Source organism: Drosophila miranda, chromosome XR (genome assembly GCF_003369915.1).
Source record: "Drosophila miranda strain MSH22 chromosome XR, D.miranda_PacBio2.1, whole genome shotgun sequence".
NCBI lineage: Eukaryota > Metazoa > Arthropoda > Insecta > Diptera > Drosophilidae > Drosophila > Drosophila miranda.
The window spans coordinates 50657463-50672076 of NC_046674.1; the positions used below are offsets into that span (position 1 = coordinate 50657463).

Below are 14614 nucleotides of genomic sequence, written 5' to 3' on the forward strand. Positions count from 1 at the left end.
GATTGAACGTACTCATTTTTTGTTTCTGTTAAATAAATTTGATTTTATTTCAGCTTAAAGTTTAAAATTACCAACAAAAAAAATATGAAAATTCTTCATCTGCCTCGTCGATCATCTGTATCTGTATCTGTACAAAGGAGCCTACAATTTCTTAGATCTGTGTTCTTCTACCATCCTCTACAAGGAGTGGTTCCACATTAATCCTAAAGATGCACAAATTTTATAGCTTGAACAAAAAAAAAAAAAAAACACACACAATAATCGCATATCACATAATCTGTTTTTTGGGGAAGGGGGAGAGCGGAGGGGGGATTCCAACGTATTTACACGGTCCAATGTTTGCACGGGTAATATAATGGAGATTCTCTTGGTAAAGATTTTATTCGTAATTTATTCGCACAACTATCGAGAAAGACTCGCGTGTGCCGTACGATACGATCCATTACGATACGATCCGTCTGTGGGCTATATATGTATGTATATTGATGTGTGCATATGTATGTACAATCCGAAGAGAGGATTACTCTTGTTTTGTTCTCTTTCCTAGATGATAATATCGTATCAGTGGTTCTGGAAGGGGGTGCTTAAACCTACGACGAAAGCTATAATCCAGTGGATGGGTCGGAATAGGTGTCCTGATCCCCCGCTCAGACATAGACCTCTCCTGTCTTGGCCTCTGGACTGTGTTTGGCGAGAGTTGAGGGAGCACTTGTTGCCGTTGCCGTTGCCGTGGCGCCGCTCTGGGGCAGGGCGATCGTGCCACCGGATGAAGAGTTGTCCACTGTATCCACTGTGGGGGCTCCTGCCGAACGCACCGAGGAGCGCACTGTGGGATCCTGCAGGTTGAGGCTCAGACTGAAGGTGTTGTTCCGCGAAATGTTGCCGTTGCCGTTGCCGTTGCCGTTTTCCGCTGCCGTTCAGGGGCTTCACGAACAGGAGGGACGTGGTGGTGATGCCGCCGCCGCCGCCCGCACCCGGCCCCACGGTCATGCCGTTGCTGGAGCCACTGTTGCTGTAGCCGTCCTGCTCCTGGGCCAGGTCCACGATGGACAGGGACGAGGGGGAGCGCTGAATGGAGAGCGAGACGGGGATCGTGGTGATGACGTCATTGGGCTCGTAGCCACTGGCCGTTGTCGTGATGGTCGGCAGCTGGGCGTTCGCCGCGATGGGAAGGATGCTCAGGGTCCCCGTGGGAATGGTGTCCCCGCCGCCGCTGCTGTTGGCCATCGTGAAGGGAAACGACAGCGTGGTGATGTTCGTGGCAGCGGAGAGGGCTACGGAATCGAGAATCAAGGGAGAGAGATTGTGGTTGGAGTATCTGCATCTGCGGGAGTATCTGTGCCCGGTACTCACTGCTGACTGCTGCAAAGCCATCCTTCATGTTGATGGCCTGCGCCAGGGCCGCTGTGGCTGGGTGTCCTGGAATCAGAGTTTTATTCGATGAGGAGTTGTCCATCTCTTTGATGGGCGACAGGAGGAGGGTGCCCAGCACCTGGCCGCCGCCATCGTGCCCCAGATGCATGCCCCTCCCATGCCCATGCCCATCCCCATGCCCATCCCCATGCCCATGCCCGTGCTCGTGGTGTTGGTTGTGGTGTAGGAGGAGGGGTACATGTGGTGCGCCCCTCCCTGTGGCTGTTGCGGGGGCTGCTGTGGTGTGCTTTGGTGTTGTGATGGCGCCATTATGACGGCACTATAGGTTATAGTGGATACGGATACACAATACGGTGCATGAGTGGGGTGCTCGGAGAGGGGGGGAGACGCATGCCGCTCACCTGGATTCGTGCTGCCGTCTTTTGCCACCTCCGGAGTGAGGATCCGAGGCCGTGTCTTGGCCACATTCACATTCAGGCCATTTAGCTTTGACTCTAATGAATAAAAGTGAATCATTTGTCATTCATTTGTGAAGCATGTGCACCTGCATCTGTACCGCGGTAGATACACACTTTGCTTTATCAACTGCCTTTGGGCGCGTATCGACTTCCGATGCACAAACTTCCGTTTATTATTGGACATTCTAACGCCAATTTGGAGCGATTCGATTCCCTTTTGGAGGCCCAAACAGAAATCTGTATGGCGCCACTCGCCCCCTGCCTCCTCTCCATCACCCTCTCCCTGTCGTGGGATGTTCACCTTTTAATTGATTTTCGACACTTTTTGATCCTTCAGATACTGTATCTGGACGGTTTCTAAGGGATAAAGTACAAAGAGTGAAAAAATGAAAGCTCTCTAACTGAGATTGCCTACTCAGGATATGGCTTCGTTCATTGCTTCGTTCAGGGCGGCGTAACCTCGTCTCCGATCACCAAGAACAGTCGTCGTTTGCGTGTCGACGAAATCACAGCGACAATCAAGCAGTTGCAGCCGGCCGCGCTTAAGCCCGTATTAACCGTTAACCATTAAATTGTACCCTATACCCGTTCACGATTAAAGTTGAAGTTGACTGAAGTCCAAATTAATAAATCTCGAATTGTCTATATCGTGTAGTACATTATTAACGCAAAGATTCCCCAGAGCATTTTTGCTCAACATTGAAGTCTCGTATCGAGGATTTCACAACAGTATCTATGCAGTGATTTCTGCAGAAGATCCGTTACTGCTCACTCCGACCGCCCAAGCGCGACTGCTGGAACACCGTCCGCGGAGCCACCCATTTATGTTGATTCCCCGATGTGGATGCTGGACAGAGTACTCGGGCTCGGGCTCGGGCTTGGGCATGAGTACTCGTGAGTGTATCGTATCAATCGCTCGCTTTGGGGTTCACAATTCTAATTGATCTCCGCTTTCCGTTCTTGGGGTAGGTTCCGCCGAAAGAGGCGCTTCAATTTACAATGAGAGCAAAAGAGACATTCTGTAGAGGGTTTTTCTTTTCTTTTCTTTATTCTTTTTCTTTAATTTTGTACGAGAATTGCATTCGGGAAGGTGGAGGGTGGAAGGTGCAACAATCTAAAACGGAGGCAGACTCTTGAGCCTCCTCCTGGTGCGCCGCACGAATGGTGCCGGCTGCTTTGTACCGGCGTTTCCTCCAGCGGGAGCGACTCCGGGAGCAGCTACGGGAGCGACTCCGGGAGCAGCTACGGCAGCGATTGCAGGAGCGACTGCAGGAGCGACTGCGGGAGCGACTGCGGGAGCGACTGCGGGAGCGACTGCGGGAGCTACTGCGGGAGCGACTCCGACCGACTCGCCTTCATCGTCCGAGTCCCCGCGCATTACGCTGTCAAAAGTAACGCGGAACGCCCGCATTGTCATCATGTGCTTGGTGCTGCGTTCGCCCAAGGTGTTGCGCACCTTCAGGCAGCGCTTCTTCGCCCGCACCCAGGGCGAGGCCGCGGCGCTGGCCCTTGCCGAATGCCACGGCATGGCTGCTGGTCGGGCCGTCGTCCTCACCCTGGGCGGCGTCCTCATCGCCGGGCCGCTCAAAAATCGTCTCGAGACCGGTGGGCCTCGACTTTGCGATGGTCTGCGATGGCGCCTGGGAACCGGTGGTCGGCGTCTGGCTGGGCTTCTTGGCCAGGCGGCTGGGCTGCTGGCGGCTGGGCTGCTAGCGGCTGGGCTGCTGGCGGCTGGGACTAAGACTGGGACTGGCGGCGCTCTGGCTCTTGCTCTTGTAGGCGCGCGGCGGCATTTGGCGCCGAACCACAGTCGCGGTTGCCGCAGATCCTGTATCCCCACGCAGCGACTCCCCACTCCCGGCTGAAATGAGATTTTGGCAAAGTTACGACTGTCCGATTGCCGCAGAACCGAGTACTTCCATTACCTTTAGCTTTGCCTTCAACTTTTTTCTTTGCAGGCATCTCTCGTCTCTTTTTCCGGATTTTCCGTCTCCTGGGTAAACCTTTCGACTTCTCAAACGAGCAACGAGCAAACGAGTCGATGAAAACTGTAAGCGACACACTTGCACATGCTTGTGGCAATAGTTTCAGCGCCTGCTTTGGAGACTGACTGAGAAAACAGAGACAGAGAGAGAGACAGCCCGAGACTGGAACAGGTTCAGAGTGGGCCCCGACACATCCTTCGTGCCTACAGGTTTACAACAACCAGGAGTGCCGGGAGGCAGCTATAAAGCCACCCCAGAGGGTCTGCAAGAGCTGTAAATCTATCTACGCGCAGAATAACCCAAGTGCTTCGTCATTTCCCTTTCCACGGCTATAACTTTCGGGGGGATAAGAACTCAAATCTGTTTTCACTGTTCCAACAGTTGTTGGAAGTGAGAGAGTTACGGACAGTTACGGACAGTTACGGACAGTTACGGAGAGTTCTGGTATAGTTCTGGTATTGCATAGCCTTCGCTATAATATTGGACTATTTCCTATTTCCTGTCTCTACTCCATCCGGTTTTCGATATTAAATCAGTCATTAATTTGTATGCAAAAGATGTCAAATCTTTGGATTTCTATTCCATATCGATTGTCGACATCTATCGGTATCGTGTGCGCTTGAGGGAACAGAACTCTTAGTTTGTTCGTCAATTTAGTAAGAAATAAAACCTAGAAACCCCAAACCTAGTGGCTCGGGATTATTTCTAGACTCCTTCGAGCGTTTGCTCGCAGTTTATTCGCAATTTGTTCGCTATCGCATAACTATCGAGAAGTGCTCGTGCTTCTAGAACCAGTTCCATATTGAACGTACTCATTTTTTGTTTCTGTTAAGTAAATTTGATTTTATTTCAGTTTAAAGTTTAAAATTACCAAAAAAAAATATAAAAATTCTTCATCTGCCTCGTCGATCATCTGTATCTGTATCTGTATCTGTACAAAGGAGCCTAGAATTTCTTAGATCTGTGTTCTTCTACCATCCTCTACATGGAGTGGTTCCACATTAATCCTAGGTTAGGTTAACCCAGACGGCCCTCAGCGGGGCTACGCATAGGCCAATCTGGCCCTTAGTTATCCGGATAGGGGGGTGTATGAACCGTCGCGGGAGTGTTTATGTGGTTTTAAAGTCCCCGAGAATTGAGGTGTTTTTAGCATAGGCCAGCAGTTCCTGTGGCGTCCTTTTGGAGGCATCTTCCAGTGATGCCAGCACTGGGGCGCCCAGGTATCTCCTCCTTGCCCTTGAGAGAGCCGGACAGTTGCAGATGAGATGTTCCAGGGTTTCGATAGCCCAAGGTTCATCAAATTTCCTACAACTGTCTATGTTGGTGATGCCTAGCTTTGCTGCATGTACAGCAGCTAGACAGTGACCTGTAAGTATTCCCACTAGCAATCTACAGTCCTTTCGTTGTAGGTGCAGTAGGTAGTGGCTAAGTTTCTCGTTGCATTCCTTGCACATTATCATCGAGGTTCCGCAGGTGGTGGTACTCCTCCACCTGCTATCAGTCTGTGTTCTAGCCTGCTTCTCTAGATCGCCTTGCAGCGTTCTAAGGGAGACAGGCACGTTCTCGGTTCTCCTATTCTCCAGCCCGACGCCTTCCTTAGCTAGTACGTCCGTCGCTTCGTTTCCCTCGATGCCCTGGTGGCTGGGAACCCAATAGATCCGCACTGTCTTTGTCGTGCTTAGGTTGTCTAATGCCTCCCTACTCGCCAAGACACTTCTGGAACTGACCGCGGACGACTGCATGGATCTTATCGCCGCTTGGCTGTCGACGAATAGGTTGACCGCATCGTGTGCTCGTTCTGTGAGGAGAGCGACCTCCGCTGCCTTCCCGATGGCAAAAACTTCTGCATGGAGCCGTCTGTGTATATATTGAGGTGCTCAGTTTGGTCCCTTCCAATTTTCCAGTCTTCAGGTCCCAAAGATGTGGTTGTTTTGACGTCAAGGCAAGTTTGGGGGGTCATGTAATCAGTTGATCTGGTCATTTCCCTGCCGATTGAACTATGCGGGCAATAGATTTGGCGCAATAGATGTGGCGATAGATTTCCTGATGCTTTGAGGCGTTGTGCTGCCTTTCCCGCAATCAGGCGAGCGTGAATGTCCAGGGGGTCGATTCCGAGTACAGTTTCGAGTGCTTTTGTTGGGGTTGACCTCAGCGCCCCTTTAATACAGAGCAGAGCCTCTCGCTGAGTCTTTTCCATAAGCTTATGGTATGTCTTCTTTTCAGTAGCCTGCCACCACACTAAGGCTCCATACAGCAGAGTTGGTCGCACCACCGAGATGTAGATCCAGTGCATTAGAGCAGGTGACAGGCCCCATGTGCTGCTGAGCATCTTCTTGGATGCATAAAGCGCAATGGCAGCCTTCTACACCCTTTCCACTACATTGGGCCTCCATGCCAGCTTGCTGTCCAGTACTATGCCTAGGTATTTCACCAGTGATTTTGGAGTCAGCCTAGTTTGGTCAATTTTCGGGGGGTCCATATCGGTACCTTGTACCTCTTGGTAAAGAGGATGAGGTCCGTCTTGTCCGCGTTGATACTGAGTCCTACCTCTTCCGCCCACTCACGTATCTTCCTGAGTGTACGTCCCATTAAGGAGCTGAGGGTCGATGGACATACACCCGTAATAAGTATGCTTATGTCGTCTGCATAATCTCTTATCTTTGGGGCCGTCCTTTCAAATCTCTTAATGAGGTCGTCGACCACCAAATTCCACAGTAGTGGCGACAGGACTCCACCCTGAGGTGTGCCTCTGTGTGCCCCCTTTACCATGGAAGCAGTGCCCCACTCCGATTGCACCCGTCTACAACTTAGGAGGTTTTTGATCCAGACGTTGATGGCAGGGTGTATGTTATTCGTTTCTAGGCGACTTGTTATTGCGGTTGTGGCCACGTTTTTGAATGCTCCTGAGATGTCCACATATGCTCCCAAAGCATACTTTTTGTTGTGAAGGGCGCTCTCGATGGTGGCTACTAGCGAGTCTAGTGCCGTCTCCACTGATTTCCCTTTGGTGTAGGAGTGTTGGTTTGTTGACATCAGTCTCCCTACCTCATTCCTGATGTGCAAATCCAACAGCTTTTCTAGTGCTTTTAGTATAAAGGAGGTAAGGCTTATCGGTCTGTAATCCTTGGGACTCACGTGGCTGCACTTTCCTGCCTTAGGGAGGAAGACAACTCTCGAGGTTCTCCATTGGATGGGGATATAGCCCGTACTTAGGCATGCTGAGTATATTGCGAAGAGCCATGGGGTAATAACCTCTTTGGTCAACTGCATCATGGCTGGGAATATCCCGTCCAGTCCGGGTGCTTTTATGCCCGCGAAGGAGTCTATGGCCCAGTGGATTCTCTAAGTGGTTAACAGACCTATTGGGGGGTGCTGTTCCTCGGTTGCTAGGTCCTGATGCTCCTTGGCGTCAGTGACCTCGGTGCATCCAGGGAAGTGCGCCTCCATTAGTGCTGTTAGGGCTTCTTTACTGCCCTCTGTCCACTGTCCGTTATCTAGTTTTAGTTGGCTCTGTACTGTGGGCTGCTTTGAAAGCAGCTTCCGGAGCCTAGCGGTTTCGGGCACTTTCTCGATGTTGGAGCAGAAGTTTCTACACGAGTTCCTTTGTGCCTTACGTATTTCCTTCTTGTAGCTCCTAAGTAGGATTTTATATTCCTAATTGACAATCTCTTCGTTCGCTTGTTTGGCGATCTTGAAGAATTCCTTGAGGTTTTTCCTTTGGAGAGAGAGATCTCGGTTCCACCAGAGTGGCTTGGACCTCCTCTTCGTTCTCGAGGGCTTGCACGATGCATGGTAGGCGTTCAGTAACTCGTTGGATAGGGTCTTTAGGGACTTCTCTATATCCTCCGCGGATTTCACTGAGCCCGGATTCGCGAGCTTCGAAGTAACTGTTTTTTTAAACTTTGCCCAGTTTGTGCTCCTGGGGTTTCTATAGACTGTTATCTTCGAAGAGTGTTTGAATTCGCACTTGAACTGAATGTACTTATGGTCTGAGAAGGATGGTCTTTCGAGAACTCTCCAGTCAGATACCAAAGTACTCTTTCCCGTGACAAGAGTTAGGTCTAGCACGTTTGACGAGGTGGGACCCACGAAGGTGTGTTCCTCCCCCACGTTTGCTACGTCTAAGTTCGTGGATAAGATAAAGTCTAGGAGTGACTCACCTCTATCGTTGATGTCGGGGCTTCCCCACACATTGTGATGGGCGTTGGCGTCTGCGCCAATGAGGAGTTGGAGATTTTTGGAGCCGGCTTCTGTCACCAGACTCCTAAGTTCTTCCGGTGGGGCGGGCCTGTCGTGTGCCATGTAGCAGGAAGCTTCTATTTTTCCTCGCTCTCCAGCATCGCCACCGTCAGGTCATCCGTGCTGTAATGAGACATAAGATGAGCATGAATTCCCTTCCGTACGAGTACGGCGGTTCTGTTCCTGCTTACCGATGTTGAGTAGAGAAGGTTGTAATTTGAGGACTTTAGTCCGGCCACAGAGTTGCCTGACGCAATACACGGCTCCTGGACGAAAGCTATGTCGGCGGGCCCTTGCTCCATGGCAATGAGAAGCTCCGCCGACGCTACCTTGCTTTTATGAAGATTGAGTTGCAGCACCCTTAGTGTCATGGGTGGCTAACTCAACCTCGCACGACGGGTTGACTATGATTGTCAGGTCACCGTCCTCCTCCTCCTCCGAGTCGTCCAGCGCAAAACCCTGGGCGGCCTCCACTATGGTCTCCAGACCTAGGTCCTTCTCGACCTCGCCTGCCTGGAGGGTGTGCGCATCTTTGTCCTCGGGGTGGCGCTTTTTCAGCCGTAGGTATACGCTACCTACGCCCCACGCCATCTTCCCGAACTTGGGATACAAGATGTCCTCCGCCTCCTTGCTGATCTGGAGGATCACGTGCTGGCCCCCCTCTTTGGGTAGTGGGCTACCGGCGCACAGTGGCGAATTCCGCCGTTTCAGCTTGCTAAATTAATAACTTCTGAACGAATAAAGATAACTTCATGAAACAAACTGCATTTGAAAGAAAAATGTTTCAAAATTGTATCTGCTTAAGTACATTATGCTATAGTGTCTAAAAGCTTCACAATAATGGGTTAAAGTTGAACTTTGTTGCCGGTGCATATTTTCCAATGTAAAATGCTCAATTTCTATTTTTTTTTTATCGAAAATTACTTTTAATGGTGTTTTTTACTATAAAATATTATTTTTTGATTAATTTTCAACTAAACCTAATATTAAAAAGTTGAAATAAAAAAAAATTTTTTTTTTTAATCTGCAAGTTGATTTAATTTTGTTGTTTCTGTAAAATAATCCTCCACTTCCTGTTTAGTGGGAGGAATATCTAATAAACTTATCATTTCTGAAGAATAACTGCTTGCCGATTTAATTTGTGATCTCACATATCTAATGGATGAAATATATGGATCTGAAGAGGCTGCCAACATGTTGAAAAGGTATTGGTTTTGCTTAATTCGTGATGTCTTGCACGTATTCATACTCCTGTTTTTTGTAGTTTTTGTTTCTTGTTTCCTGGGCTTCCTCTGACATCTCTCCAATTAGTAGGCACTGATGTTCAATTAAAATTTGACCATGTGCTAAAAATGAATTCAATATATACACATATGTAGGTACCACCCTTTGACATAATAAAAAGCAGGTTACAAAACCTGCTAAAAAAGGCAGGTAATGGTAGAAATACTAGCCTGCATATTGATTCATAACCAACAACTTAATGATGCAGTATTTGAATACAAGTTTAAAAAAATTGTGCGCGCTGAAACAGTCTGAATTTTTTGAAGGTTTGATTTTTGAAAGCTCTGGAAAATTCTCTATTAAATGCGTATATTCATTAAATCCAAAGCGCTAAAAAAATCTCTGACTTTTGCCACCTCTTTTCGTCGAAATCGCCACTGTGCGGCATGCAGAACCCTCCAGTCAGCCGTTGGCACGTCCGGATTTTGCCTCTGCAGCAGCTTCAGTGCTCGCTCCCCCTGGACAGCAATGGGGAAGAGCACCTTCGCCTTTGGTATGGACGGGATCAGCTCCCTGTCTACCACCTCCAGCTTGGCCCCCTCCCACAGAGCTTCCAGTAGGGGCACCTTCTGCACCAGCCACTGCCGCGTTGGGTCGTCATTATACTTGAGGATTTTGACCCCGTTCAGCCATCCCGCTCCATCGAACGTGCGCATGGGAGCGCTAGGGTCCTCCTCCATTCGCGAGAATAGTGCCTCGACGAGCTGCGCGTGGACTAACTTCCACTGCGCCGCCGTCATCTTCCCGTTCTCGTCGCTGCGGTCGATCAAGGCCACAATGAGATGTCTCTTGGACACCTCGCCCATGGCCTTCTGTCTCGGCTTCCTCGTCTTCGGCTGGGGGGTGGCCACCTTGGGCCCGCGTTGCCGCTTGCTCGCCGGAGTGTCTTTGGCAGCACTCTCGATCGAGCGTTGCCTCTTGGTGGCCAACATCTCATCCACTTTGTTGGCGAATCCACCGTTTGTTGCCTTCATCTGGGGCAACTGCGCGTAGTGTTCGCGGCCCTCCTGTACCCGTTGCTCAGCCCAGGCTAGCTGGGACTTCTCCTCTTGGGAGGTATCCGCCTTGCCCTGGAGCCGGCTCAGTAACTTGAGGGCCGCCTTATACTGAGCTTTTGCCTTCATACGCTTCGACCCTTCCCTACGCAGGGAGCTGGTACCTGATTCCGGCGAGCGGAGAAGGCTTTCCTCTTCGGTCTTGCTAATGGATAGCACGCTCTCCGGGTCCGAGTCTGCGTCGACAACGGCACCCGCGCGGCTCACCCAGCAACGCGTCGTTTTTGTGGCAGTAGTATTACAACTGACATGGCCTGCTCCCGCCATGCCCGAGGTGTGACCGCTGGCGACACGCAAAGAGGATTGCTCCTCCCCGTGCCCGCCGGTGGTAGCAGTCACGCTTTCCACCGACGTTTGGGTTGACATTCCAACCCGTGCTTGCTTCTTATCAGCCTCCATATTTGGCCCGAAGGTCCATACCGGTTAATGTCTTTCGAGGGGACCACCCCCTAGCGTTTTATGCCTGGCCGCCAGGCACCTCCAGCCATGGCCTTGTTTCAGTTCCCCCGACTTTAGATCGGGAAGACGATGGACCATAGCCTTAGCTAGACACTGCATTACCCCGGGCAGGGCAAGCGACAGTGCATTATCCTCGCCCGGGATAATGCAGTGTCCATTGCTCAGCCGGCACCCTCGTGGAGGGTTCAGCAAGAGGGTTTTTGCCAGCCACATTAATCCTAAAGATGCACAAATTTTATAGCTTGAACAAACAAAAAAAAAAACAAACACATACATTAATCGCATATCACATATTATGTTTTTTGGGGAGGATGGAGAGGGGGAGGGGGGGTTCCAAAGTATTTACACGGTCCAATGTTTGCACGGGTAATATAATGGAGATTCTCTTGGTAAAGATTTTATTCGTAATTTATTCGCCCAACTATCGAGAAAGACTCGCGTGTGCCGTACGATACGATCCATTACGATACGATCCGTCTGTGGGCTATATATGTATGTATATTGATGTGTGCATATGTATGTACAATCCGAAGAGAGGATTACTCTTGTTTTGTTCTCTTTCCTAGATGATAATATCGTATCAGTGGTTCTGGAAGGGGGTGCTTAAACCTACGACGAAAGCTATGCAGTGGATCCAGTGGATGGTTCGGAATAGGTGTCCTGTTCCTCCGCTCAGACATAGACCTCCCCTGTCTTGGCCTCGGGACTGTGTTTGGCGAGGGTTAAGCGAGCACTCGTGGCCGCTGCCGTTACCGTTGCCGTGGCGCCGCTCTGGGGCACGGCGATCGTGCCAACGGATGAAGAGTTGTCCACTGTATCCACTGTGGGGGCTCCTGCCGAACGCACCGAGGAGCGCACTGTGGGGTCCTGCAGGTTGAGGCTCAGACTGAAGCTGTTGTTCCGCGAAATGTTGCCGTTGCCGTTGGTCCACGATGGACAGGGACGAGGGGGAGCGCTGAATGGAGAGCGAGACGGGGATCGTGGTGATGACGTCATTGGGCTCGTAGCCACTGGCCGTTGTCGTGATGGTCGGCAGCTGGGCGTTCGCCGCGATGGGAAGGATGCTCAGGGTCCCCGTGGGAATGGTGTCCCCGCCGCCGCTGCTGTTGGCCATCGTGAAGGGAAACGACAGCGTGGTGATGTTTGTGGCAGCGGAGAAGGCTTCGGAATCGAGAATCGAGGGGAGAGGGATTGTGGTTGGAGTATCTGCATCTGCATCTGCATCTGCGGGAGTATCTGTGCCCGGTACTCTCTGCTGACTGCTGGAAAGCCATCCTTCATGTTGATGGCCTGCGCCAGGGCCGCTGTGGCTGGGTGTCCTGGAATCAGAGTGTTATTCGATGAGGAGCTGTCCATCTCTTTGATGGGCGACAGGAGGAGGGTGCCCAGCACCTGGCCGCCGCCATCGTGCCCCAGATGCATGCCCCCTCCCATGCCCATGCCCATCCCCATGCCCATGCCCGTGCTCGTGGTGTTGGTTGTGGTGTAGGAGGAGGGGTAAATGTGGTGCGCCCTCCCTGTGGCTGTTGCGAGGGCTGCTGTGGTGTGCTTTGGTGTTGTGATGGCGCCACTATGACGGCACTAGAGGCTACAGTGGATACGGATACACAATACGGTGCATGAGTGGGGTGCTCGGAGAGGGGGGGAGACGCATGCCGCTCACCTGGATTCGTGCTGCCGTCTTTTGCCACCTCCGGAGTGGGGATCCGCGGCCGTGTCCTGGCCACATTCACATTCAGGCCATTTTGTTTTGAATCTAATGAATAAACGTGAATCATTTGTCATTCATTTGTGAAGCATACTTTTGGGGTCTTGTATCTGTATCTGTATCTGTAGCTGCATCTGTATCTGCATTTGCATCTGTACCGCGGTAGATACTCACTTTGCTTTATCAACTGCCTTTGGGCGCGTATCGACTTCCGATGCACAAGGTTCCGTTTATTATGGGACATTCCAACGCCAATTTGGAGCGATTCGATTCGATTCCCTTTTGGAGGCCCACACAGAAATCTGTATGGTGCCACTCGCCCCCTGCCCCCTCTCCCTCTCCCTCTCCCTGTCGTGGGATGTTCACCTTTTAATTGATTTTCGACACTTTTTGATCCTTCAGATACTGTATCTGGACGGTTTTCTAAGGGATAAAGTACAAAGAGTGAAAAAGTGAAAGCTCTCTAACTGCGATTGCCTACTCAGGAAATGGCTTCGTTCATTGCTTCGTTCAGGGCGGCGTAACCTCGTCTCCGATCACCAAGAACAGTCGTCGTTTGCGTGTCGACGAAATCATAGCGACAATCAAGCAGTTGCAGCCGGCCGCGCTTAGGCCCGTATTAACCGTTAACCATTAAATTGTACCCCACACGCGTTTTCAATTAAAGTTGAAGTTGACTGTAGTCCAAATGAATAAATCTCGAATTGTCCATATGGAATAGTAATTTAATAAGAGGAACACAATTAGTGGTGGATATGATATGGTAGAGGGAATTATAATCCGAGCATAAGACCCTAAACGGTTTATGCAAGGAATAATTCGATCTACAAGGTGGAAGGAACAACGGTATAAAATTTCTAGTCAGTCTAATAGGAATCGTGAAGTTTATGCGGCTCAACAGATCAGGGCTGTCTATGTCACCCCTGATCAAGTTGTGCATAAATATCACACCAAGCATTTTTCTACGGTTAACTAAGGATGGCAGGTTTACTAATAGTAGTCTACTAGAGTAAGATGGGAGTCTTACACCCGCATCCCAGTTAAGGCCCCGCAGAGCAAAGAGTAAAAAGTTTTTCTGTACTGATTCTTTACGGTCCTGGTGTACTTTGTACTGAGGGCACCATACACAGGAGCCGTATTCTAAAATCGGACGAACTAGCGTAGTATAGAGAGTCTTTGTTATATAGGGGTCGTCAAATTCTTTTGACCACCTCTTTATAAGCCCAAGCACGCCCATGGCCTTATTTACCATGGTAGAAATGTGTTCGGAAAACTTTAACTTGGGGTCTAACATAACAGCCAGATCATCCACCAGGGTAATTCTCTCAAGAGAACCACCAAATAGGGTATAGGGAGCCAACAAAGGGCTAGAACGATGAAATGTCATAACTTTGCATTTCGAGGCATTAAGGTGTAACAACTTTGCACAACACCATGACTGAAATTTTTGAGATCGGATTGCAAGCGAGAATGAAATGAAATGTCCTTGTACTGGACACAGAGTTTAACATCATCCGCATACATAAGTACTCGAGAGTATGTTAATACTGAAGGCAAGTCATTAATAAAGAGTGTGAAGAGTAAGGGGCCTAGATGGCTGCCCTGTGGTACACCCCAAGAAACCTTTACTGGTAAAGAGAGGGAGTTTTTGAAGAGGACTCTTTGAGACCTAGAACAAGGATAGCTAGAAATCCATCTCAGGAGGTTGGCCGGAAACCCTAAAAGCTCAAGTTTATGCGCTAAAAGGGAATGGTTTACTGAGTCGAATGCTTTACTAAAGTCGGTGTAAATAACATCCGTCTGTAAGTTACCTTGAAAGCCTTTAACAATGAAAGAGGTGAACTCTAAAAAGTTCGTGGTGGTTGATCGCCACCTCATAAATCCATGCTGAGTTGGAGATACTTTCAGAGATGTTGCAAATGTGGAGTTAAGACCTTCTCAAACATTTTATGAATAGCGGATCACTTTGCTATACCTCTATAATTTTTTTCGTCAGACTTGCTACCTTTTTTATGGAGCTGAATTATAAAAGATTCCTTCCAGATCGGGGGG

General features: G+C 49.8%; 2 protein-coding genes across 3 annotated transcripts; both read right to left on the reverse strand.

Moving 5' to 3' along the window:
- Positions 1 to 440: 440 nt before the first annotated feature.
- Positions 441 to 2016, reverse strand: LOC117186108. Its single transcript, XM_033386203.1, has 4 exons — positions 1947 to 2016; positions 1776 to 1868; positions 1354 to 1419; positions 441 to 1274 (listed from the first exon to the last, which is right to left on the reverse strand). Exons 1-4 carry the CDS (start codon positions 2014 to 2016, stop codon positions 562 to 564), a joined length of 942 nt encoding a protein of 313 aa, XP_033242094.1. The 3' UTR covers positions 441 to 561.
- A 528-nt stretch (positions 2017 to 2544) lies between these two features.
- LOC117186210 (glutaconyl-CoA decarboxylase subunit gamma-like) lies at positions 2545 to 4576 on the reverse strand. 2 transcript variants are annotated; one of them, XM_033386550.1, is made up of 2 exons: positions 3758 to 4576; positions 2545 to 3693 (listed from the first exon to the last, which is right to left on the reverse strand). In XM_033386550.1, the coding sequence occupies exon 2, from the start codon at positions 3403 to 3405 to the stop codon at positions 2947 to 2949; it is 459 nt and encodes a 152-aa protein (XP_033242441.1). In that variant the 5' UTR covers positions 3406 to 3693; positions 3758 to 4576; the 3' UTR covers positions 2545 to 2946. The 2 variants fall into 2 exon arrangements, with proteins under 2 accessions (XP_033242441.1, XP_033242442.1); XM_033386551.1 differs by having other exon boundaries at positions 3758 to 4550.
- Positions 4577 to 14614: the final 10038 nt, after the last annotated feature.

Coding starts and splice junctions, on each gene's coding strand:
- LOC117186210 (XM_033386550.1), bottom strand. CDS start 3,405: ATGAGGACGCCGCCCAGGGTGAGGACGACGGCCCGACCAGCAGCCATG.
- LOC117186108 (XM_033386203.1), bottom strand. CDS start 2,016: ATGTCCAATAATAAACGGAAGTTTGTGCATCGGAAGTCGATACGCGCC. Junction 1,869..1,946: donor AAGGCAGTTGATAAAGCAAA/GTGTGTATCTAC, acceptor TTTATTCATTAG/AGTCAAAGCTAAATGGCCTG. Junction 1,275..1,353: donor TGGCTTTGCAGCAGTCAGCA/GTGAGTACCGGG, acceptor TCGATTCCGTAG/CCCTCTCCGCTGCCACGAAC.